At 40.8% G+C, this 27,398-nt stretch overlaps 1 protein-coding gene across 4 annotated transcripts in view; it reads left to right on the plus strand.

The window, feature by feature from the left end:
- clcn3 (chloride voltage-gated channel 3) overlaps positions 1-27,398 on the plus strand; it is a 76,552-nt gene that overhangs the window by 11,125 nt on the left and 38,029 nt on the right. Inside the window, exon 1 of one of the 4 annotated variants that reach the window (XM_008115215.3) lies at positions 9,230-9,445. The exons of 2 other annotated variants lie outside the window; for them this stretch is intronic. In XM_008115215.3, coding sequence (XP_008113422.1) covers positions 9,367-9,445 — 79 coding nt within the window. In that variant the 5' untranslated portion in view covers positions 9,230-9,366. Of the gene's footprint in view, positions 1-9,229; positions 9,446-27,398 lie in introns of those variants that run through there. One more of the 4 variants, XM_003223707.4, reaches the window with a different exon arrangement.

Here is a 27,398-nt window from a genome sequence, read left to right on the forward strand (position 1 = left end):
CTGAGTCTACAAGGCCATTCAGTGCTCATCCACCTCCCCAATCCCTACATTCACACTTGGCCTCCAAAAAAACAATTACAATAATAACAATGGCAACAACAACAAGAATCTACACCATCACAGGCAAGAAGCAGCCAGGCACTGAGGCTGAGAGGCCAGCCAGTGCTACACTGGGCCTCCAAAAAACAATACAGTAGCATCTAACTTATCCAGCCTTCATGACCACTACAACAACAATAATAAACACCTACACAGGCAAAACAAAACAAAAAGACTATTGTACCACAATAAGATGTAAACCACACTCAGCAGAATCAGACATCATGATTAACAACAAACAAAAGACAACAGGGATCTCAAGCAATTATCAATCAACACAAAAATTGAAGAAGGTAACAGACTTCAAATACTACTACTAATGTGAGCATAAAGAAGGGTGGAGGTCACAGCATAAATACAACCTAATGTAGACTGACCAACACCACCAGACTAAGCCACAGCAACGTGTGGCCGGGCACAGCTAGTAAGATTATAAATGGGTTATATAGCTGTATGGAAGGGCCTTGAGTCTACAGTGCCATATAATCCAGTTAAAATCTGATAATCTGTGGAAGAGGCCTAAGTGAGGCCTAACTGTGCCTGTCCCCTGGGCTGAGTAGGTTGCTAGGAGACCAAGTGGGCGGAGCTTAGCCTTCAAACTGGCAGCAATTGGAGAAAAACAATTATTCCTCTCTTTCTAATTAGGACTTTATTTTTCTTTTCTTTTTGTTGTGTCAACCTAGAGCCGTGGATGATGGGTTGTGTTGTCAAATTTCGAGGTAGGGGGGCCTGTAGTTTTGTTGTTTTGTCCGCTGCCCTGATGCCATCACTCTTTTATAGATATAGATATATGTATATATATATATAGAGAGAGGAGGTGTATGGCCATGTTGTGGAAGCAATCTTATTGCCAAGACAGGCATAGGGAAGAGGTAAACCTGGACAGGGGGTGGGATGGGTGGGAGAATGTTTTGAAAATGGTTTCTACATACACACACATATATATTAGGCTTGAGCAAATTTTTCGTTAGTTCGTTACATTCGTTTAAAATTCGTTTCATAATTACTTTTGAATTGATATTGAACCATCTGCTCACTGCCTTACAAATATTACGAATTTGAATAATAAAAGTACATTTTTTTCGTTTGTTTCTGATGTCTTCGGATGTAGCTGTAGCCCCTCTGAGAGGAAAAGCCATGTTGGCATGCCTCTCAGCCAATCAGAGCGGAAGAGGGAGGGAGGGAGAGGCATGGCCATCGATCTGCTAGCATTTTAAAAATGCCATTGAGACGCCCCCCCCCCCGCGGGGACCACACCGGCTCAGTAGAAGCCTTCTGCGAAGCAGGGAGGGAGCGAAGAGAAGAGAGAAGAGACATGCCTGCCTGCGCTTGGCCTTCTCCTCGCCCTGCCTCGCCCAGGAGCCTCCGTTTGGTTTTGCTTCTTCAGCCAGGCTTAAAGGGGAATACCAAAACCACTGGCTTGCCTTCCTAAACGGAATCCTTAGAGCCAGAGGATATCCCTTTAAGAGATATCGCCACTGAGGAGATCTCCCGGAAAGGATTCTGGCACCAGCTCAATTGCAACAGATTCAGTGCCATGTCATGTGAGCTGTAGTTTTACAAAGTCCCTAGCCTTCCCTGCAGAAGAGAGCCAGTACCATGCCAAACTACAACTCCCAGTTTTCTGTCAAATTGTTTTGGATTTCAACTCCTACAATTCCTAACTCCAGACATGGGCAAAGTTTGCCCTTGCCTGGTATAGAAGCATTCTATTCTTCTCCAGACATGCCAACAGTATTAAGTGATAAAATCTTGGGCATTTTTTCCTTTAATGCTAAAAGTTCATAGGTTGTTCAGCAACAGCCTACTGGCTGGGTTGCTATGAGTTTTCCGGGCTCTATGGCCATATGCCAGAAGCATTCTCTCCTGACGTTTCACCCACATCTGTGGCAGACATACTCAGAGGTTTTGACGTCTGTGCGAAGCTAGGCAAGTGGGGTTTATATCTGTGGAAGGTCCAGGGCGGGAGAAAGAACTCTTGTCTGTGGGAGGTAAGTGTGAATGTTGCAATTGGTCACCTTGATTAGCATTGAATAGCCTTGCAGCTTCAAAGCCTGGCTGCTTCCTACCTGGGGGAATCCTTTGTTGGGAGGTATTAGCTGGCCCTGATTGTTTCCTGTCTGGAATTCCCATTTTCTGGGTGTTGTTCTTTTACTGTCCTGATTTTAGCTTTTCTGTAGCTAAAAATGCATATAAAATTGATTCTATAGGGAGGATAAATGATTGGATTTCAACTCCTACAGCTTAGCTTTCTCTGCCAATAATGGTACCATACCAAACTAAAGCTCCCAAGATTCTGTAGCAGTGAGCCATCTTGGATATTGTAAGGGATTTATTATTATTATTATTATTATTATTAGACCTTGCTCCCAGGAAGGTGCCTTCGCTGTGGCTCCCAACTTATCTATCTACCTTTCCACATATTCTCCACATTGTGTGTATGTGTATGTATATTATATATACATGAGCCCCGATGGCGAAGTGTGTTAAAGCACTGAGCTGCTGAACTTGCAGACCGAGAGGTCCCAGGTTCAAATCCCGGGAGCAGAGTGAGTGCCCACTGTTAGCTCCAGCTTCTGCCAACCTAGCAGCTTGAAAACATGCCAATGTGAGTAAATCAATAGGTACCGCTCTGGCGGGAAGGTAATGGCACTCCATGTAGTCATGCCGGCCACATGACCTTGGAGGTGTCTATGGACAACACTGGCTCTTGGGCTTAGAAATGGAGATGAGCACCAACCCCCAGTGTCAGACATGACTGAACTTAACGTCAAGGGATACCTTTACCTTTACCTATACACACACACACACACACACACACACATATGCAGGGACTATATATATATATATACAGTATATATCACACACACACCAATTTAACAAAGTTTCAGCCACAAAAACAAAGTTTCTGAAGTAGAACAATGACTTTCACAGTAAAGACAACCCAATTTAACAGGAAATAAGACTTTCAAACCAGGAACAGATTTCTGCAATTATTAAAAAATGGTTTATTATAAAAGCTATGAAAATTCGCCAAAAATCAGAGGATAAGGGAAACGTTCCAAATTTTGGTGAGCTATCAGTGTTAAATGTGTTCTACCACTGTACCAAGTTTGAAGAAGATCACTCAAAAAATGAGGGCGGGAGAGACCTGTAAAATCTCCCCTCGTGCTGTTTTTTTTGGCCACTGCGCATGCGCGTCCGCCATTAACGAATTACTTTTGAAACTAACGAATTTTCGTTAATTTCAAATTTTTTGGGGGGCAAAATTCGGAAATGACATCAGAAACGAAACGCTGGCGCCCCCTACTTTTGAAACGAGTTTAGAATCAATTTTTTCATGGATCGCTCAAGCCTTATATATATATATATATATATATATATATAGAGAGAGAGAGAGAGAGAGAGAGAGAGAGGGAAGGTGTATGGCCATGTTGTGGAAGCAATCTCTCCTGACATTTCGCCCACATATATGGCAGGGCTATGGAGAGGTTGGGAGGAATATGGGGGAACCTGACTGAAATTTTTTAAATTCTTTGTTTATTGCCAAGAGAGGCATAGGGAAGAGGTAAACCTGGGCAGGAGGTGGGATGGGTGGGAGAATGTTTTGAAAATGGTTTCTACATACACACACACACACACATATATATATATAGATAGAGAGAGAGAGAGAGAGAGAGAGAGAGGGAAGGTGTATGGCCATGTTGTGGAAGCAATCTCTCCTGACATTTCGCCCACATATATGGTAGGGTATGGGTCCGGCAGGTGTGAGGCTGTGGAGGGGGCGGGGTCTGGAGCCGCTGCAGCCTCCTTGGCTGCTGGGGAAGGGCAGAAAGGAAGGAGGGGAAGTCCAGTGGCCGCTTGGAGGCTTTGCGGAGTCTTTGGCCGGCGGGGGGGAGGAGGGAGGAAATGGAGGCGCATAGCTGATGCTGAGTCTGCATAGTCCCGTTACCGTCAGTGTAGTAGTTACCTACCTTGCGAGGAGGTTGTTGAGGTGGATGGGGGTGGTGGGAGGAATAGTTGAAAGTCCGTGGAGGGTGGGAAGAAAAGGAAAAGGCCGTTCGGTGGAGGCGGGTTTCTTTTATGCTGTGGTTCTTTTGGAAATAGTTCTCCCTGGTTTGGATGTTTCTGGGGTGGGTGAAAGGTATAGAGGGGAAAATTTTTGTAGAGATGGGGAGGGTGGATGGTTTGGCTGGTGTTGTCTGTCTTGCTGACTTGTGGAGGACAGAAAGAGCCGTTAGGGAGGGAAGATGTGTGCGCGGAAATGTATCTTTACTGAGGTTATTCTGGCGAATGGTGTGTTTGGCGGGAAAACGGGAGCGCGCCTGAGCGTAAGTTGTGGGGTTTTTTGAGAAAATGGCGTCTGGATCTGTAGTGATGTTATTTTTTCAAAGATGGCGGCAGTGGAGGTCGCGAGAGAGGGTGAGGGAGGGGTTGACAGTTGTGTGTGTGTGCGCGCACGAGCGCCATAAAGGTTCGAAGCATGGTGTTTTTGCGCATGCGTACATAGTTTTGGCATTTTTTGGTGTTGTGATGGTGTTTTATGTGTTAATTTTGTTGTATCTTACTGGAGGCGGGGATGATGGATTGCGTTGCCAATTTTCGAGTTTGGGGGGCCTGTAGATTTGTTGTTTTGTGCATCGCCGTGATGCCATCACTCTTTTATATATATAGATTTCTATACCTTTCTATTTTCTAATTTAATAAATCTAATTTTCTAATTTAATAATTTCTAATTTTATAAATCTACTCTTGTTGAGCATGGTTGAAGTGAATGCATCCACAATCTTCTCCTAGACCATGAACTGTTAGGACAAGCTCTGTAACAAAAAGAGTTGCTGATATGTTTGGGTCATATAGCTTCTATTTAGGCTTCATTAAACAACAAGGAAGAAAAAAGCACACCCTGTGAATTGGGTCTTGGCTAGGTCAAGATGTTCTTCTTAGATTGGAACTGAAACATACTTTTCTAATTCTTTTCCATTGCTGACAGAAGTTAATTTTCTGTCTTGTATATTGAGAGAAGCCAGTAGTACAATTGAGTTCATTGTGACTTATTCCTGGGTATATAGTCTCAGAACCTGAATTTTATATCTTTGATCTTTTCTCATTTGACTGCTAGAAGTTATCTGACATATTTTTGCCTTTCATTATATTGGAACACCTAGCAAAGAGAGAGCTTTGTGGGTTTTTTTGTAACTATTGAAATTAGCCATGAGTGAATTCAATAATAATAATAATAATTTTATTCTTATATCCCGCCCCATCTCCCCGGAGGGACTCGGGGCGGCTTACATGGGGCCATGCCAGACACGACAGCACAAATCAGATAAAACATTAAACTGAGCAGTAAAACTTCAACATGATTTAAAACAGTCATAAAAGTCAATATAGACAATAATATTAAAATCCCGATTTGGGTCAAAAGATCCAGGCCAAGGAACATTCAAGAAACATACTCAACTTTGGTTAAAGAGTCCTTTTGGTATGACACTTTAAAAAAATCAAATGGTTTGTTGATGGTTAGATTTATTTTAATTTGCCAGCCAAACAAGATCATGGTCTGCCATTTAGGAGTTTCCAACCAAACTATGGTTTTTATTAATTATTATTTGGTTTAGTGTGACAAACCATAATGAAGCTCCTAGCTTCCTCATGCAAAGACAAGAAATTAATGTATTTTATGGATGAGAATTAAGTGGATGGAGAGGGGAAAGAACAAAGCTGTGAAAACTAATTACCTGATCATCTCAAATTCAGTTAACATTTATATGCTAGGGTTGTTTATGCTTCAAAAACATAATGTAACATTCAGACCACACCTGGATTACTGTGTCCAATTCTGGGCACCGCAATTGAAGGGAGATGTTGACAAGCTGGAAAGCGTTCAGAGGAGGGCAACTAAAATGATCAAGGGTCTGGAGAACAAGCCCTATGAGGAACGGCTTAAAGAACTGGGCATGTTTAGCCTGCAGAAGAGAAGGCTGAGGGGAAACATGATAGCCATGTATAAATATGTGGGGGAAAGTCATAGGGAGGAGGGAGCAAGATTGTTTTCTGCTTCCCTGCAGACTAGGACGCGGAACAACGGCTTCAAACTACAGGAAAGGAGATTCCACCTGAACATCAGAAAGAACTTCCTCACTGTGAGAGCTGTTCAGCAGTGAAACTCTCCCCCCCAGACTGTGGTGGAGGCTCCTTCTTTGGAGGCTTTTAAGCAGAGGCTGGATGGCCACCTGTCGGGGGTGCTTTGAATGTGATTTCCTGCTTCTTGGCAGGGGGTTGGACTGGATGGCCCATGAGGTGTCTTCCAACTCTACTATTCTATGATTTTGATAGTGTCACTTAAAGAAAATCATTTCACTTTCTAGGGTTTTGTACATTTACAGTTTATTTATCCATGCCCATCCTTCTCCCATTATAAGACCCATGTTGGCTATTACAGAATGACATTGATCTAATTCCCACATGTATCTTCAATATTTATACCTCTATTTCCAGTCTAAAATCTCTAGATAATTCTCTTTTTTGTAAGAAATCTGGAATAATAATAATCTTTATTTATATACCGCTTTTCTCCCACAATGGGGACCCAAAGCGGCTTCCAACATATTAAAATATGGTACGAAGTCAAACAACAGTCAACATATAAAAATAAAACACCATAGCAATCAAGCAAAACAAAAACAATTTAAAATGATATAAATTATATATTATTATACTGTTCTTTCATGTCATATTGCATTTAGGTCTGCCCAGTGAAGGTTGAACCTTCTTATCTCTTTAGCATACGGTTTCTTCGCTGAAGGCTTGTCTGAATAGAAAAGTTTTCAGATGTTTAGAAGATGAAAGGGAGGGTTCTATTTTAATCTCCATGGGGAGGGTATTCCAGAGCTGCGGAGCAGCCACCAAGAAGGCCCCCTCTCTTGTCACTGCCAGCTGTACTTGGGATGGTGGTGGAAACAAGAGTAGCACCTCTCCTGATGATCTTAGGGTTCAGGCAGGTTGGTATGAAGAGATGTGGTCATATAAGTAAGTTGGACCTGAACCATTTAGGGATTTAAAGGCAAAACCAGTACCTTGAATTGGGCTTGGAAACAAACTGGCAGCCAGTGGAGGTGCTGTAGCAGGGGGGTGGTACAGTCCCTGTGTCCAGTACTTGTAAGCAGCCTGGACTAGTTGAGGTTTCTGAGCACTCTTCAGGACAGCGTTACTCTAGTCTAAGTGGGATGTAACCAAGGCATAGCAGCACACGAGTTTTAGTTGTGCAAAGGCCCTCCTGGCCACAGCTGACACCTGGGCCTCCAGATTTAGCGATGAATCCAGGAGGACCCCCAGACTGTGGACCTGTGATTTCAGAGGAAGTGTTACCCCATTCAGCACATGTTGCCACCCTATACCCTGATCTGCCTTGTAATTGACCAGTAGGACTTCTGTCTTATCTGGATACAATTTCAGTTTGTTTGTCCTCATCTAGTTCATTACTGCTGCCAGGCATCAGTTCAGAGTCTGCACTACTTCCTTGGCTTTTGGTGGAAAGAGTAATAGAGTTGGGTGTCATCTGTGTACAGATGGCTGATCTCTCCCAGCGTCTTCATCTAGATGTTAAACAACATGCGGGAATGTACAGATCCCATTGGGACCCCCACAGGACAATGGTCATGGGGTCGAGCAGGAGTTCCCCAGTATCACATTCTGGGTCCGCCCCTCCAGGAAAGACAGGAGTCACTGTAATACATTTTCCCCAAGTCCCATCCCAGCCAGGCAGCCCAGAAGGATACCATCGCGAAGGCTGTTGAGGGGTCCAAGAGAACCAACAGGGACACATTCCCCCTGTCTAGTTCTCTGCGTAGATCATCTACTAAGGTGACCAAAGCCATCTCAGTCCAGTAGCTGGGCCTGAAACCAGATTGAAATGGATCTAGATAATCCATTTCATCCAGGAATCCCTGGAGTTGCGAGGCCAGCACCTTGCCCAAGAAGGGGAGATTAGAAACTGGGAGGTAATTACCCATTTCGGTTGGGTCCAATGATGGTTTCTTTAATAGAGGTCTCACAACGGCTGTTTTCAGGCTGGATGGAAATTTCTCTTGGCTTGGGGAGGCACTTGCCACTCTCTTCACCCAGTTGCTGGGAATGAAACAATCTGTACAGCAGTATATACATAGCCTCTGTTTTTGTAATGTTGTTCTGATTATATTTTGTACACTCCTTTCATGGTGCTGCAGCAGAATTACTTACTCATTCAAAATGGATAATTAGGCTAGAAGGTGAAATCATATTTGTCATGTTGCTCCTTCTTCTGTACACATTTTTTCTAGATTTTATAAAATTCTTCTTTGATTCCTTCCTGTTTTCTTTGATTACTTCCCTCCCTCCTTTTTTTTCTTTGATCACCGGAGAAGTGTGTCTGTCTAGTCACTTGCTGATCTTTTAATTGTGAATTATTCTGAATCATAAAACTATAGATGGAAAAGGTTGCACATAATGTGTGGTTGATATACAATCACTATGCAGACTTCAGTATCAGATACCCACAAACTAGATAGCAACTGAATGTGGGAGGCTAGTATGCAGTGCAATCCTGTTTATGGTTATTTACAATTTGTACATAAAATTTCTGTAGAAATCATAAGTGCGCCTTGTGATGCTTTTTCCCCAGCTGAGTGTAAATGATTTCTAAGGCAAATGGAAAAATACTGAATAATGTTGTAATTTGCCAGATCCTTATTTTGGAATAAATGGTTACTGCTGCTAAACCATGTATTCATTTTATTCATACATATGTATTTAAGTTAAGATCATGTAAATCAGTAGACAAATCCATTTGTCAGCCTGTTTTAGAAAACCAAAATATAAATGTTTGGATTTTTTAATGCTCTCCGTCAAGGGCAGGCAATTATGGCTGTCTTTTCAGTTGCTGATATTTTACATCTTTATTAGCCAGTATAGCTCTGTTTATGTTCTCTTAAACCAGTTTATTCTGCTCTGCTTCAGGCTTAGTCACCTTCAGATGTAGCAAGCTTTATAGATTAAGGCGGCTGTTCCACCTTTAAGCACTCTTAGATTGTAGCCACTAGCAACCGAGCTGCAATAATTTCCCTTTGATGACATCATCGATTGTGGGAGAACTGAGTTGCTGCAAGAAGCCAGCAGCACACAGTCCAAACCCTGATCGAATATGGCAGCCTCCCAGCCTGCTGTTGTTCTATAAGAAATGCTCCGGTTGTTCTGATCTTACAAAGACGCTTTTTGTTTCTTACACTCATGGAAATATCTTCAGATCCTTATTTACCATATGATGGGGGAGGAGACGGCATTCCATTGAGAGAGTTGCATAAAAGAGGTATCACAAATTTATGTTGTGGTTTAGTTCCTTGTGCGTCTTCATGTGTGTGTCAGGTTGCGTTCAGATTTAGAGAGCTGTTCTTAATTGTTTTTTAAAAAATGCTACACTGTTTTGCCAAGCCCTTCTAATGTGTATCATACCACAAACGAATCTAGGCTGTGTAAGCACTCTCGTAAGGCTTTTAAATGATTATTAAATGGGCAAATTAGTTCTGCTTCAGATCACAACAGCTAGCGACTCCATCTTCAGAATCTGTCATTTTTTAAAATGAAAACCCATGCCACCCATTATTTTTTTACGTAAATTCTGAAATAAGCTAGTCTTTAGTAATGGCTGCCCATAGTCAAATAGGCAGGAATTAATTGTGGAAGCTATTTCTTTTCCTCGGTGAACTTAAAGGGAATGCTGTTTACTAGGCTTTGAAGTTTCTGTACGTGCTTTTAGAGTTAACTCCTTCCTGTCATCCTAGAAGCTTGGTGCAATGTGAATTTACTGCATGGTTCAAAACAGCCATTTTAATCTAAAAATACAAAGGTTGTGTTGCGTTTATTCTCATTCACATGATGTTAGAGGGTTGTTGTTTTTTTGTTTTTTGTTTTAAAAAGAAGAGTAGTACAATTAGTACAGTTATCATTGGTCAACTAAATTATTTCATTCCATTGTTTATCTATTCGGTGAGGTTATGGATGCTTTCAGGCATTTTGGTAGGATGGCTTTTTTTAAGGTGTTTAGGGGACTGGTTGTACAATTTCCAGGCACTCAAACAGCTGTAAATCATCTGATAGGCTGTGCTTTTCTCCACTACAGATAGCAGACATGCCTTTTTTAGAGTCAGTATGGGTGTCACACTTCACATGACAAGGGATTATTGTGCAGAACAGTAAACAAGTTTGTATCTGCCTTGTAATACTGCCTCCTCTTTCCAGTTTAACAGCGAGTCATTGGGAACCAGAGGAGCAGGAAGCTGCTGTCTAAATTCAGATTATCTGTGAGAGTTTGTATTAAAAAGGCCATGTAAACTACAGCAGAAAAAATAAATATAGATGTAAATATGCATGTATGTGTTTATTAACACGAAGCCTGGGTTTGCTTTGAAATTGTTTTTATTCACTGAGCTAAGTGTTTCTCACTTGAGCTTTCAGAGAAGCTTGTTGAACTAAAAATAGAACTGTGATAAGTGTTTTCCTATTTCACAAGATAGTCTGGGAGATTGGGTTACTTTTGGATTTACATAAAAGACGTTTATGTATATTTATGGAAAATTGCAAGTTTGTACTCAATCCTTCCTAACTTTGTTGTTAGATTGCTAGAAACTAAGATGTCCGTCATCTTGTACAAGTCTTTTGAGCAAGTCGTCATTCATATTATGTTCATGCACAAATACTTATACAATGAATGGGTATGGTTTTTGAAAAGGCTTCTTTGTGGTTTGTAATAATTATTTGTTTATTGAACAAATCTGTCTATGTTTTTAAAATGTAGTATGTTGTATATGTATTCTGATAATTAAACCATTTTTATACAGATATTCAATGAAACTAAGCTTTCAGGGTAGTTCTCACATTTTCCAGAGTTGAACTGAAAGGACTTGAGTAAACTTGTATAGCATTGGGCTGTACTGGCACTTTTCAGTAGATGTTTTGAGGGTGTTTAGTGTTACTGAGTGCTTTCACTATATGTGATAATAGAGCAACCACTTTCTGTTAAGATGTGTTATTCTTTAGTAAAATATGGGAGTTGTTTGGTTTGAGTGAGGAGGAAATAAATCTAAAGTCAGGAATTCTGTGAGTGAATTATCTACAGTCATGATTTCTTCTGCTGGGTACATTTCATACATAAAGGGCCATATAAAACTTTATATAACCTCTGACAAAATTGATCTCTGATTGTTGTCACAGTGTGTACAGAACAATGATGCAAGCAATGTCTCGGAAGGTGCAGTTGTGACTCAGGCTATTCTAGTAATGAAAGAATCTTTACTGCTAGTTTTAGCAGAATTTAAAATGGGATGTTGAACAATAATGCTTTAAGCACAATATTGTATAAAGAATTCATTTTCCTGAATTTGATTGATTAAACAATCAAATTAATGTCTTGTGCAACTAGTTTGTGCTGAGCCACTATTAGAGAAGTGTGTATATTTGACATGTCAATATGACATTCAGGAGTATAATTTCTTCATAAAGATACGATTTGCATGAAATACCAGGATATTTCCTGTACTGTATTTTAACTCTTATGGATGCTTATGAGGCCTTAAATTCTAATACAGTATGGCCCCCTAATTAGAGTAAAAAGTGGTTATGGATGATGTACAAGCAAAGTCCCAATCTGAAGAGTAAGCAAAACAGATATGCATGTATAAGTCATGTTCCTGGAGATTAAAACAGTAGGTTATGTAAAATTCTTTGGTACTTCATAGTTTAATTTGCTACTTTTGTTTATTCCGGACATTGTTGCAAGTAAAGACAAAATTAATTTTTTTCCAAAAAAAGATATAGTTGATTTTCCCCTGTTCAGAATCCAAGGTGGCCTACAGCATTTAAAAAACAGGATGCACTTAAAACATTGTTTATACAGAAATTTTTAAAAGTCATATATGATGTCTCAAAGAAAGGGTACAACTGGTACACTAGTTTTAACTGTGTCAGTCACTGCTGAAAGCTAGACATTTAGACTCAAATTTGAGTCCAGGAGGATGCCCAAGATGTGAACCTGAGATTTTAGAAGGAGTGTAACTACATCCAACATAGGCTGAATCCTGATTCTCTGATCTGCCTCCCAACTGATTGGGAATATCTCTGTCTTGACTGATTTCAGCTTCAATTTATTTATACTTATTTGCTCCATTTGTGACTACAGACACTAGTTTTTTATCATGGAAACAGCTCTCGTGGAGTTAGATTGAAAGGAACAATAGAGTTGGGTGTCATCAGTGTTTCGGTGACACTGAACTCCTTGATTAACCCAGCAAACCATTGGCCAGAGGGTAGAGCAGGAATCTTCCAGCACCACTTTCTGAGTTCTCCCATCTAAAAAGGGTTGGAACCACTGTAGAATGTGCCCGAAGTTCCATAGAATAATAGAGTTGAAGAGACCACAAGTGCCATTCAGTCTAACTCCCTGCTATGCAGTTAAACTTGGGCATGTTTCCCATGGTTGGTGGTATTGGAAATTTCTGAAAGGTCTAGCATAACTAACTGAGATACATTTCCACCCTGTCCAATTCCCGTCATACATCACACTATCATGATGACCGAAGCTTTCCTATGCTCAAGAATCTAGCTAGATTGAAATGGATCTAGATAATCCATTTTATTCTGGAACATCTGGAGCTGAAAGACCACCACACTTCCAAGAATTTTGCCCAAAACAGAATGGTCAGTAGGGTGTATTTTTCTAGTAAAGGCCTCATCACAGCTGAATGAGGTATTTATCACTTTCTTTAGTGATTCAGCCAGTCCACTGCTGGTTGCTTTTATAAGCCAGGAAGGCCTTGGGTCTATTCATGTGGTGGCTCTCACTTCTCCAAAGATCCTGTCCACATCCTCAGGCAGCACAAATAGAAATGTGTCCAATAACACGGGACAAGGAAGACCCATTATTATACCCACTGGACCTGTATCAACTACAGCATCCAAGCTAGAACGGATCCAAGCAACTATATCTGCAAAGTTTTGTGTAGATTCATCACAGTGGACTTCCTGGAGGTGTGTCTTGTAGAGCAGAGCATATTTCTGCTGTATAAGACATGTTACTTTTTGTGCATTTGAGTTGCTGTATAGGTGGTTTTAATTTGCCTCGAATAAGTGCAAGCATTTTGGAGCTAGCAGATTTTGTTAGAGAAATCACTTTCTACACAGTTTTCAGGGGATGTAAATTGCAATTCCAATTGACATGTCAGGACATGGATACTGACATGTCCATATACAGGAAACAGTTCACTTGTGAAAGTACTTTTGATCTTGTGAAAGTGCTTTTGATCAAGATGAAAGAGTTTCTCCGATTGGGCAACAAAGAATATAGTAATAAGGGCTAACTGAAACTTGAAACTTTTGGTGTTAAAAGACGCATTTGTCAAAAAGTTCATTCCTTATTAAATTGATACATATGCTTCTGTATTTTAAAAGTCTAAAACCCAGAATTGGTGAAATGTTGGCTTTAGAAGGAATTCTAGAAATTGTATTTATGACTTCTGACATTGTATATCTTTCCTGTTTTGAGCTTTCATCTTTCTTATGTAGGTATACCTAACCATGGGGAAGTGGACCCTTGACTTTTTGTTAGCACTAACCTTATCAGAGATTTGTGTAACATATCCATTAAAAAGTTGATTCCATAACTATGTTCATTTCAGTCTTTCTATCTAGTCTTCCATAACGCTTATTTTTCTCCAATTTTCACAATTAACTCAATATACCTTTTTGTTTCTTCTTGCTTCTTCCCAATAGTACAGAGTTGAGCTGAGTGATGAATTGACAGCTCACTAAATGAGTAGCATGGCTATATGACATTGCGAGTTTTTAGGATGTGATTTTCCATAATTTCCTTTCGTATCCCACTGTTATCAGATCTGTTGAATTCATTTCTTATTATTTAAATGACATGTAATAGTCCTTTAATTTAGATAAAACACTTTAAGAAAAACAAATATGTAACCATGCCAGTTCCCAAAGAACTGTTTGGGCTAAATAACAACAGATTTTAGGACTAGTGAACCAGTGCCTCATAGTAATACTGTTTCTAAGTTATTAAATATAAATATTGTGCTGAGTACTTAGTGTCAGGTTTCTCTAACTTTCTTTTTATCTCTTTCTGTTCTACAAAGTAGCATGTGCCAGTATCAATTATCCCCTATCCTGTGGATATTCTCCAGTTACTTTGAAAATCTAATTATATGCCTGTTTTTTTCTATAGTCCAAGAACAAAATAAAATTACAATTATATTTCAATAAAGTTGCGTGACCAGCTTGGTTTTGTGTTTTTGAAAAATACCATTAACTACATTTCTCATAAAGTTAGATGTATCTGCTGGGTATTTCTCACTTTATCAGAGTCATTAAATGCTTTGGTAGTGCTAGTATACCCTGCAAATTGAGATTACCAGTTTTTGCTGATTTGATTTTGTGCAACAGCAAAAAGTTTCATGACACATCGCTAAAAACTGTTTTCAGAGATGATCATTACCCGGGAGCTTGTATGATTTTAAAAATGTATCTTTCATTTTAAGCTGAATTGAATATTCCGAATGTACATTGTAAATTCTGGTGCTTTGCAAATCCAGAGCTTTGGCTGAATAAATATTCAGATAAGCAAAAATTAGGAAGTTCTAGTCCTCATCTGTTTATTTTAGAAGTTACCCCAGTTTTATTTACTGCAATTTATTTTATTTTATTTTGTCATGTGTGGTTATGTGGTAAGATAATACAGGCAATCCTGGAATATAACATTTGTGCTGACAGGAAATTAGTTTCAAGCAGAAAACTGATTCCGTTCTGTTGATGAGGCTGTTGCAACAGTGGAACATGGAAGGGACCAGTTCCCCATCCAGTCTGCACAATTCTTCAAGGATATTTTATATCATTGCCATTCTTCCCTAACTCTGCCTCCTGAAAATTTGCTCCTGAGAGGTTTCACTGTTCTACAGAAAAATCTGAATGGAATGTGAGGATGGACTGAGCTGAGAGGTGCAAGAATGGTCTCCTGAATCAGCTGACAGAACTGTCTTCATCAGTTGAACTATACTGTTGGATCCCAGCCAAAAAAAAGTATGAAGACATGTTTCTAGATAAGCTTCTTCTGCTAATAGGGTGTGATCTTACGGGGAAAGGCAAGATTCATTTCTTGTTGGTTGCAGTGTCAGATTTGTTGGTGTAGTTCAGTTAGACTTTCTGGTTTTGCTTTTGCAATACTCTTGTTAAGAACAAGGCCCATCAGATCCTTGCTACACTTTTCTGGTTTATAGGATAATAGTTTTCATTTTAAAGGAAGGTTGAGCCTAAGAATCCATGTACCAGCGAGCTGCCTTAAAAGGCTTATAAGGATCACTTGTAGCATAAACAGTAGAAATGCTTTGAGTAGCATTTTCTTAAAGAACCAATTCTGGTTTATTGTTTTGGGTTAGGGTTCTACATACGCTACACTGAAAGGATTTGGTCACAAAATAAAAATGGAAAGATAGGAGATTTTACTTGTGTGCAGAAACAGTCTAAGCCGACCCTCCCCTGAGGCAAGAAATGAAATGCCGTCCCGCTGTCACTCTGTAGGAGAAGGATGTGGTAGTAATGTTCAACCTCCAGAAACAAGAATATACAGTGGCATCTCATGCACCCATAGCATGTTCTAGAGAGGAGGATGCACTGGTGTCTCCTGCATCTCCTTTCCTCAAAGAAGACTAAAGCCTCACTTTCACTGCAAGAAGTAAGAAGAATGCAGCCAGGATGCTCCTCAATACTAGGTCTACCAAAAAACATACTATTTCAGGAAATACTAGCTCTGTGTAGAATTACTTTCTGGCATGCAGTCAGTTGCATCTTTTGTCATTTGGGATACTATTGCTTACTTTGTCAGAGGGAGCATGAATGTCACTTCTATTTTTTCTTTCTTTGGTGATAGAAAGGTAGATATTGTTGACAGCAGTTTTGGGGGATGGAAAGGTACTCTGCTGGGTGGTGATAGCAGCGGTTAATGTCCAGCTCTGCATGCCTCACTTGTTCTTCACCTGATGGTTGTGCCAACCCTGCTTGTATGTGTTTGCAAATTTGGAGAGTTTAGGCAGGAGTGGCCTGAATGAACATACTTAAATGTGAAGGCAGACTATTGATCGATCCAGGAGGAATCATCGGCTGTTTAATGCTATTTGGAAACTTGCCAGTCATGCAAATCTTGCCATGTTTTTTTTTAACTTCACAGAGAAATAGGTTTATAGACCTTGGCATCCAACCACAGCACACCTGTTGACAAAAAATTTTATAGTCAGAAGGCAGGCATTAACTGAGAATTAAGATCCCTTGGCAAATGCTGAACAATACAATATTTTAGGTCAGGATTAGTTTATTACTTGCACAAAACTGATGTTTTAAACAGGGTAAGAGACATCTATGGTACTGAAGGATGTTCCAGATTTCTGGGGCCTAAGACAACTTAAATGTTATTCTTCACAAAGGAATTTTATTCTAGTTATATATAGCTTTATGCAGCATACTGTTTGCAGTTACATCTTGAATGAATTATCCTCCTTCGCTTGTGCTGAATGATGGGGGCAGGTGTGTGAATGGTAGACAGAGAGAATGATTATTCAGCTTTATGCATTCACCCCTTCCAGGAGGAGTCATGTTCAGGTCAAAAGAGGTCAAGAGGGGATGAATCATAGGATCCTCGAGGGAGTTAAAATCCCAGCAAATTATTTGGGCCAGTATAACTAATAAACCACAGGCCAAAAGGTCCAGCAACAAAGCTAAGAGAAGAAGTACTTTGTGCATCTGTCAAAATGATTATTCTGTAAGAAATCATTAAAATTAAAAAGCTATGTTTCCACATAATACAAGTAGCATTTTTGAAGTAAGTCATATGAAATTATATTGATTTCCTCACTGTTGATGAAACATTTTATATCTGCAGTTAAAACCATCAACGTATCATTAATGTAATGGTTTGTATTAATAATTCTTTCTGTTTATAAAGTTTCTGTTCAAGGTTTCTGGCAGAGGTAATCTTATTTATGACTCTTCCTTCAGAAAATGAGTGCTGAAGAATGTACGGGCAGGAGTTACAAACATCCAACTTATAAACGACTTAAAGTTAAGAACGGGGGTGAGACAAGGCAGGAAGTAAGAGAAATCGACCCCTAGGAAGGGAAATTCACTCCTGAAAGAGTTCTTATCATGGTGGAAAGGTGTCTCCCCTGACACTTTATCACCAATCCTTGTTTACACAACAAACATTTCCCCCCAAAATCCAGTTATTACAGGGACAAAGCCAGGTGAAATCTTCTGAACAGGGGCACAAGCAGCAAAACAAATGCCATAGGGGCGTTACACTTAAAAATGTACCTGTTTCAACTATTAATCTTAAGAACCAACCTACAGAACCTATCTTATTCTTAACTTCAGGACTGCCTGTACTGAAAATATGCTGTCAGACTTGTAATTGACAAGCGTTTGTGAATGTTGCAGAAGATCAGGCTTGTGCAATACTTACTAGAAGTAACCAGCTAGATCTTATCTTTAAGGTTTTCTGGTTGATGGGACAATTTTTGAACATTGGTTTTGATGGCTTTGTACCAATTTCTCTTCCTTGTGTACTTAAACATTTTGGCATTGACCAACTAGACCCTGTTCAGGAAATCAACAGAGATTCGATATTTAGTAAGTGGCTTGATATAGGTTTGATAAAAGCAGAGTCAGATAAAATACGAGTATTGTTGGCTTTTTAATGATCTTTTGGGCTTAGGTGGAATATGATGCTAACAGCAGTGTTCTAGAGCAAATGATGATGGGAAAAGGGATACAGAACAATGAAGGATTTGCTTTTGCTGTTTAATGCTTGTCGGAGCTGCTTCGGTAGCCATATTAAGCATTTGATACTTGGTACTGTTAGTGAAAGATAAGAGCTAAAATTATTGTGGATGGATATACACACACAGGGCCGGCCGGAGATATTTTTTGATGTAAAGCGGGGGTGCTGAAAAGCGCCCCCGCCACCGGCGCCCTGGCCCCGCCCAGCGTGCCCTGGCCCCGCCTCCCACGCTGCGTGGGAGGCGGGGCCAGGGCGAATAGTGAGGGGGCGGGGCCAGAGTTGGCCCCGCCCCCCGTGCCCTGGCCCCGCCTCCCACGCAGCGTGGGAGGCGGGGCCAGGGCACGCTGGGTGGGGGGGCGGGGCCAGAGTTGGCCCCGCCTCCCACGCTACCCCCGCTCGCCCGTCTGGCCTTTTGTAGCAGGCCAGACTCAGCGGAGGTTTCTCCAGGCCGCGATTGCGGCCTGGAGGAACCTCCGCTGAGTCTGGCCTGCTACAAAAGGCCAGACGGGCGAGCGGGGGTAACGTGGGAGGCGGGGCCAGCTCTGACGCCGCTCCCCCCCCCCGCCCAGCGTGCCTTGGCCCTGCCTCCCACGCAACGTGGGAGGCGGGGCCAGGGCACGCTGGGCGGGGGGCGGCGTCAGAGCTGGCCCCGCCTCCCACGTTACCCCCGCTCGCCCGTCTGGCCTTGTGTAGCAGGCCAGACTCAGCGGAGGTTCCTCCAGGCCGCAATCGCGGCCTGGAGAAACCTCCGCTGAGTCTGGCCTGCTACACAAGGCCAGACGGGCGAGCGGGAGTAGCGTGGGAGGCGGGGCCAGCTCTGACGCCGCTCCCCCCCCCCCGCCCAGCGTGCCTTGGCCCTGCCTCCCACGCAACGTGGGAGGCGGGGCCAGGGCACGCTGGGCGGGGGGGGCGGCGTCAGAGCTGGCCCCGCCTCCCACGTTACCCCCGCTCGCCCGTCTGGCCTTGTGTAGCAGGCCAGACTCAGCGGAGGTTCCTCCAGGCCGCAATCGCGGCCTGGAGAAACCTCCGCTGAGTCTGGCCTGCTACAAAAGGCCAGACGGGCGAGCGGGAGTAGCGTGGGAGGCGGGGCCAGCTCTGACGCCGCTCCCCCCCCCCCCGCCCAGCGTGCCTTGGCCCCGCCTCCCACGCTGCGTGGGAGGCAGGGCCAAGGCACGCTGGGCGGGGGGGGGGGGGAGCGGCGTCAGAGCTGGCCCCGCCTCCCACGCTACTCCCGCTCGCCCGTCTGGCCTTTTCTAGCAGGCCAGACGGGCCAGGGCGCACTGGGCGGGAGGCGGGGCACCGTCAGGGCGGTGCCCCGCCTCCCGCCCAGCCTGACGGCGCCCCCCCCGGGCCTGCGCCCGAGGCGGCGGCGTCAGCTGCCGCATTAGTGGGGCCGGCCCTGTACACACATGACCTTTATTGGCATACAACAGTAAAATCACAACACAGGCGTATACTGTTGTCACAGAAGATGTCACAGATAAAAAGGAAAATATACTTAAAAGTTACTAATCTCAAGAATAAAATTTGCAACAGTTTCACAAAAGAATGCATCAGAGTTGTTCAGAACATATGGAATTTTAGAACACCCTTGCCATTGGAAACACTGAAAAAATGGAATTCCTATATTGCATCACTATATTATCATATGGGGCAAACAAACAGAATGGTGAAGTGTTTCAACAGAGACTAAGGGCCCTGCCAGACAGGTCCTATATCCCAGGATCTGATCCCAGGTTTTCTGTTTATCCCAGATTATCTGGCAGTGTGGACTCATATAATCCAGTTTAAAGCAGAAAACCTGGGACCAGATATGGGGATATGGGGCCTGTCTGCAAGTGCCCCAAGTCACAAGAACAAACCCTTTTGGAAAGTTGTGAATGGTTATTTATGTCCTTTATTCCTTCCTTCACAGCCCAGTACAATATTTCTTTATTTAGCCACACTACCTAAAGTAGTGTTATAGTATGTTTTTGGGGAAAGTGAAAGAATATATTTTTTGTAAGGATATGAGAAAAGGCTTTCTTGGTGGCTTTTCCCAGAGTGAAGGACTTCCTTCTACAGGAGATTAGTCTGCCCTTCTCCCTTTCTCCTTACCACAGACATATACTTTGTTATTTAGACAGATCTCATACAATTTATTGATTGTTGCAGAGATATCTTTTGATGTCATATCTTTTGTGCTGTGTTCTCTTCCATTTGTATCCCTTAATGCTTTACAGCTGTTTTCATTCAGTGTTTAATTATCTGTTTTATAGTTTATTTGTTTCAAACTGATATTAATGTTATATATTGATTTGAGCTGTAGTTCACTTTAACTCATGTTGTAAGGGTTCTGCAGTAGGAGAAAGTGAGGATATGAATATAAATAAAATGTAAATGTGGTCTGAACACTTCAGCACAGAGATTATCCCTTGGATTCTAGGCCAGTGTAAACAGATTATAACCTTCAAAGAAAAACATTCTCCAGTATTTAACATCAAATCAGTCATTTACACACATGGCATTCCTGGGACGATGGATGCCCTTCATTTCTTCTATCATCCTTGGAAAGAACTATGCTTTGTCTCAGCCAGTTGGAAAGACCACTTATTACCGAGCTCTAGTGCCAGGTTGGTAGCACTTAATGGGTCAGAAGCTGTTCATACCGCTTTTACATCCACACCATGGACTTCCAGAAATTACACTTCTGGTTTTCACTGAAACAATTTCTTTATTTATTGTGTTAGAAGCAAATTGAGAATACAGTTATAATGTATAAAAAACCATGAAAAAAACTTAAAAACTTAGCATTATATTAAATTTCCTTTGACCAGAAGCTGGCCACTTCAAGTTGCTGTAAGAAGGACTTCCATTGTGCATGTGGCAGGGCTCAGACTGCATTGTAGTAAGTGGTCTGTGGTATGTTTTTCTTCACACTCGTATGTTGTGGCCTCCACTTCCATTTCTTAAGGTTGGCTCTGCATCTCATGGTACCAGAATGCAGTCTGTTCAGTGCCTTCCAAGTCTCCCAGTCTTCTGTGTGCTCAGAAGGGAATTTCTATTCTGGTATCAGCCACTTATTGAGGTTATGGGTTTTTACCTGCCACTTTTGGACTTTTGCTTGCTGAGTGTTCCTGCGTGTATCTCTGTAGATCTTAGGAAACTATTTCTTGATTTAAGTCGTTGGCATGCTGGCTGATATCTGAACTGAAGGATGGACTGAAGATGTTAATGCCTTGGTCCATTTCACTTAGTGAAATAGTAAGTGAATTATACGCTAAGTCTGGTTTTTTTGTGCAAAGAACAAGAAGTGAGAAGTTGGGGAGTTACACATAAAACAAATAAGTACTAGGCTGCAGGTTTGGCAGATGGTGACCCTTAGATCTGAAAGGGATCAAGATGGTTGCAGTGTTCTTGACTTGAGAAAATAGAATCTTGAGTTTGTTCACATTTACTATATATATTTGTATATACATTGACTTCATGTATAAATTGAGGGTGAGTTTAGAGGTCAAAATTATAGATTTTGATATGATCCAAGGATAGGTGAAGAGTTCTTCCATGAAGAGAAGAAAATGCTGGTGTCGCCTTGGGGGCCTGTCTCCGATAGCTGCCCACCACCATTTTCCCATCCGGGCATTCAGAAAGGTCAGGACATCTTTTAGGTTTTTTTAAAAACTTTTTTTTAAATTCTTCATACAGATAACAAAACAATACACTGCATACCTTAGCCATCTAAAAGACAACATAGAAACTGTTTACAATCTTTATGGCTGGGATACAGGTTCCAATTGTGATTCTCTTTACCGCATATCTTAATTAATTGCCCCTTTAAACCCCCCATCCCACCCCCCCTTACCACCCTCTTCCCACCCCCAACTGGGTTGCTTGAATGAATACATTGATTTAATTGTCTGGAAGGCCTGATTTAAAGTTCTGTACCTATCTTTTCCTTCTGTTTTATCAATTAAACAAGACCATTTCTTATGCCAATCTTGTCTTAACTGAATATTCAAATATTTATTTTTCTTTTCATGGATGAAATCCTTAATTAAATATTCAGAGAGATACGACCACCAGGTTTTTAGGTCCCACCTTGTTTTATCTTTCCACCCTCTGGCAATTGTAGCATGTATAGCGGCTATCATAAATTTTAAAATATCTGACCATTGGTTGTTCCCCTCCTTTACCTCTATGTTAAGGGACAAAAATCGAGCTTTATCCCAATATAGCTTTTGCTCTATTATTTCCTCTATTACTTCTCTAACCATTTTATAGTATTTTTGGATTTCAGGGCAGTCCCACCACATGTGGGAAAAAGTGCCAATCTCCCCGCATTTATGCCAACATTTGTTAGAAACGTTTTTCATAATATGAGCCAGTTGATAAGGGGACATCTTTTAGGTTACCCCAGGATGAACTAAACTTTCATCTTTTACTACTCTGCTCAGTAAAGGAGATGGTTCTGTTTTTTTAAAAAAAAGAAGTTAAGGTATATAACCTGTGTTGACCCATGGATAACTTGACCCAAGTGAGGCTATTTTTAACTACCATTTCTGGACATATAGGATATACTGTTGATTCTAGCGAAGAGTGTCCTCCATCCCTCCTAAAGCACCATGTTTAAGTTTCTTTTGTTGAGGCTTGTTTATGAATTTGAGTGGTGACTCTTCTTAGGTTCAACTTCCCATTTGTAAAATTGAAACATTTTTCAAAATTGTAATAAAATAAATGTCAAACTGTTTTCAAAAGACAATGAAGGAGACTTATGCTTTTCTGTATTGTTCAGTGTCTTCCAGACAGGCCCTATATCCCAGGATCTGATCCCAGGTTTTCTGCTTTAACCTGGATTATATGAGTCCTCACTGCCAGATAATTTGGATGAACAGAAAACCTGGTATCAGATCCTGGCATATAGGGCCCTGGGTGTTGCTCCCATGCTTTTACTGTCCTTCCATGTGTATGCAGTCCCAACAGCTGACAGAGAACACATATGTTCTAATATGTTGTACAATTCAGTTTCTTTTTCATAGCAATTGTGCTTCTAACTTTACAGAAAATACTGCACAGATAGAATAGACCTGAAGAACCAATCTTAGCAAAGCTTATGATGAAACAAAACCTGACAAACCTTCTAGACTGCTGGAGTCACTGTTAAAGCTTTACATTCCAATAGAAATAATAATAATAATAATAATAATAATAATAATAATAATAATAATAATAATAATTTTGTCAATGTCTATTGTTTCCAAATGCCGGCTGAGATCTTTTGGCACCACACCCAGTGTGCCCATCACCACCGGGATCACCTGTACTGGTTTTTGCCAGAATCTTTGAAGTTCAATCTTGAGGTTCTGATAGCGGCTGAGTTTTTCCTGTTGTTTTTTGTCCATGCGACTGTCACCTGGTATGGCGACATCAATGATCCAAACCTTTTTCTTTTCCACAACTGTGATGTCTGGTGTGTTGTGTTCCAGAATACATCACACAGTCCTAAACTCTTGGGAAGTGTTCGACTTGTGGTTTTGTGATACAAAATCCAGCATATCTATCTTGTTTGCTGTGTCATACAATGTCGTTGTGTCAATAATAATAATAATAATAATAATAATAATAATAATAATAATAATTAACTGCATTTCTATACCGCTTTTCTTACCTCTGGGGGGACTCAAAGCGGTTTACAATATAATAAATGGCAAAATTCAATGCCTCACATATATATAAAAATATATCACATATCTAAATCAAAAACATACAACTGTAGATTAAAACCATTAAAACTATAAAAACATCAAACATAGACATATAAGCTATTTCTTCCCCTTTCTGTATGGTTTTCCTTGTTCTTTTAACACCAGCTCCCCTACACTGCAATTATGATATGCAATTATGAGCAGTTTCAAAACAATTTGTTGGGCTATTTTTCATTGCACCAAATGCCCATTTTGATTATAGTGGTAGACCGTTCTGTCTGCTTTGGCCTTAGTTAAAAGGTGCTACTGTGGGCCTGATATTAGGCAGGCATGTCATGCTTCATTGTTTCACATTTTTCATATTCTTAAGCTTATATTTGTATCCCAAAGAGGGAAATAGATGAAAAAGTAGCATAATTGAAAGCTGTTAATGGATGCATTTGAATAATCCTAAATCATCTTTCCTGTACTAGAAATTTTATTGGAGATATATATTTTGCTTGAGCCTCTGGTGGCACAGTGGGTTAAACTGTTGAGCTGCTGAACTTGCTGGCCGAAAGGTCGACGGTTCAAATCCAGGGAGCAGGGTGAGCTCCCGCTGTTAGCCCCAGCTTCTGCCAACCTAGCTGTTTGAAAACATACAAATGTGATTAGATCAATAGGTACCACTCTGGCAGGAAGTTAACAGCGCTCCATGCAGTCATGTCAGCCACATGAGCTTGGAGGTATCTACAGACAACCCCGGCTCTTTGGCTAAGAAATGGGGATGAGTGCCAACTCCCAGAGTCGGGCACAACTAGACTTAATGTCATGGGAAAACCTTTACCTTTATAGATTGCTTCCATGCACATATGTTCACACATGCTTATTTACCTGTGTCCTTTAAATGTTATGCTTCCTGCTTCATGTAGTTTTATCACTCTGCACTAGATTGTAGTTCTGTCCTTTGCTAATACATTAAACAAAGACTTGGATTTGTGCTCTGTCTCTGGCAAGCCCTTGCATGTTACTTGATTTAGCTGTGGATATTGGGTATTAATGAGTACTAATCTCCATATCTACTGTACACTTAGTAGCTGGGTTTACAATACAAAACTCCAGTGTCATGTTTTTCTCCCTTATGTTAAGAAAGGAAGGAAGGAAAGAAGAAAAGAAAGAAAGAAATCCTTGTAGTGTTTACAAAGTGTTCAAACTGTTTTATTCTGAGATAATTTTATTGGTCAGAGCTCATTTCATCAGTTTTGATCCTGGGAAGTTTACTTTTGATATATTAGATAGAACTACTGTACCATTAAAGATTATCTTAAGTTTAAAAGGCTAGTTGTATTTTATGTTCCAAATGAAGCATGAAAGTGTTCTCCCATGTCCCTTCAAAGATCAGATAGCCCTTGCTTTCTATAAAGTTCTTGAATCTATGTCACAGGCCATGTTCTGCCAATATTATATTGAATGTTTTGGACTTAAATTTTGGTAAACCTTTTACTGAAGCAAGTTCTCGAGCTGTTTTTTCTTTCAAGTTGGATATGAGAATTACTTACGCATGCATGATTGTCTTCTTCCTCTTTGGTTCTTTAGTATCTTTGCAGATTTTCTGTATTTTATTTAATAATGTGTATAGAAATTTTTAGTGGACATGAACCATTGTTTGCAATTGGGTTGTTTCAAATAAATCATAAAAAGGGAAGCTGTGGTTAATTAGAAAGCAAACTATGATATCTTTCCTTCTCCTAAGTTATATTAGAGAAGAACATTGCCGAATGCTGATGTATGATTATTGACATTGCAACTAACCATAGTTTATCATGACAATTGAATACAGCTGCTACTGACAAAATGGGTCTTTTGGTCTCAGAATCACACTCCTAGGGCTTAGGGGCATAGAATCCCCACAAAAGTGAGAAATCACTATTTCTAGGCCAGGCATGGCCAAACTTTGGCCTTCCAGGTTTTTTGAACTTCAACTTCCACAGTTCCTAACAGCCAGTAAGTCCAAAGCATTGTTGAGGAATGCTTTAGTCCATCACCTGAGATGGCTAACCTGCCCACAACTGCTCTAAAAGGAAAGCCAAGACTCTGGAAGGACATGCTACTGTATTAATCTCCATTGATGAAACATCTTACACTGGGAAAATGCTCTGTCTTTTAATTTTTTTTATATAAAGTTGGGGTTAGTACTTGGCAATTGTAGATATCTCCATATGAAAGAGAGATTAAATTCCTGGGCATTGTTTATTGCCTATCTTAATGACTTTTTTTTTTTTAGTAAAATATAAGTACTGTATTTGCCAAAAGGTTTTCCCCTTCTGTAAAAGCAATGTAGTAGAATTGTAGGTTGCAGGGAGAAAAAGAGAATGAATCCAGAGCTATGTGACTCAAGAATTAAAAACTGCAGGTTTTAACTTGCTATATTTGAAAGCATTACTATAAACCAATTATTCAACCATGAGCAGCTGTCATTCTGAAGGTGTTGACGTTCCGTTTTGAAATGTGTTATTTGAAACCTGTTAGCTAATGTTAGCTAATGTGTGACCTACTTTCATAGAGTAGCCATGACCCAAGGACACCTTCAGAAAATTCTACCAGTCAATTGTCAAATCAAGGTTGTAGGGGAAAAGAATCTGCTTAGGGGAATATTTTTAAATGGTAGAAAAGATTTTTCTTTGTTTAAATTGCCATATACAAGTACATTCAAACAGAAATACTAAAATGTGAAAAGAGATACTCTATTTCAGTTTTTCTGGTGTGTTTGCTTTGTTTTGCTTCTGTAAATAATACAATAATAAAACTTTATTTATATCCCGCCCTATCTTCCCAAGGGGACTCAGGGTAGTTTACAACAAATGTCGGCAAACATTCAAATGATAAATAATAAAAGCTGTATGCTTGTGATCTCACATAATTGAAGGGGTGTGGTTGATGCTAGTTTAACCACACAATAATATTGTTTGTGTAAAGTGGTTGAAAACTTGGGCAATATTTTTTTTCAGATTGACACTTCGCAAAACTCCCCACATGGTGGGAGCCCCCGGTGGCATAGAAGGGTAAAGCCTTGTAACTTGAAGGTTGGGTTGCTGACCTGAAGGCTGCCAGGTTCAAATCCCACCCGGGGAGAGCGCGGGTGAGCTCCCTCTATCAGCTCCAGCTCCATGAGGGGACATGAGAGAAGCCTCTCAACAAAGGATGGTAAACATCTGGGCGTCCCCTGGGCAACGTTCTTGCAGACGGCCATTTCTCTCACACCAGAAGCAACTCAGGTTGCCCCTGACACGTAAAAACAAAAAAACAAAAACAGTAGGAAGTTTGTTGAAAATGTACATGCAGTGTGTCCCAAATTGATGAAATTCAAGTGAAGAGTGGAAGGAAGGAAAAGACTAGGTTGTTTTGAATGCAGTCTCATGCTGCTGCATGGATTATTTAATTGAGAACCATTGTGGTGTAGTAGTTTGAGTGTTGAACTATGACTGTAGAGACTAGATTGGAATCCTTCCTCAACCGTGAAAAAAACCCCTGGGTAACTTTGGGCAAGTCACATTCTTCACTTGAAGGCTAGGGCAACTTCCACGACCCCTTAATGCAGTTCCTTATGTTGTGGTGACCTCCCAACCATAAAATTTAATTTTGTTGTTTTTTCATAACTGTAATTTTGCTACTGTTATGAATCATAATGCAAATATCTGATATGCAGGATGGATTTTCATTCACTGGACCAAATCTGGCACAAATACCCAATACGTCCACATTTGAATACTGGT

The sequence above is a fragment of the Anolis carolinensis genome, chromosome 5, assembly GCF_035594765.1.
Source record: "Anolis carolinensis isolate JA03-04 chromosome 5, rAnoCar3.1.pri, whole genome shotgun sequence".
NCBI classification, from domain to species: domain Eukaryota; kingdom Metazoa; phylum Chordata; class Lepidosauria; order Squamata; family Dactyloidae; genus Anolis; species Anolis carolinensis.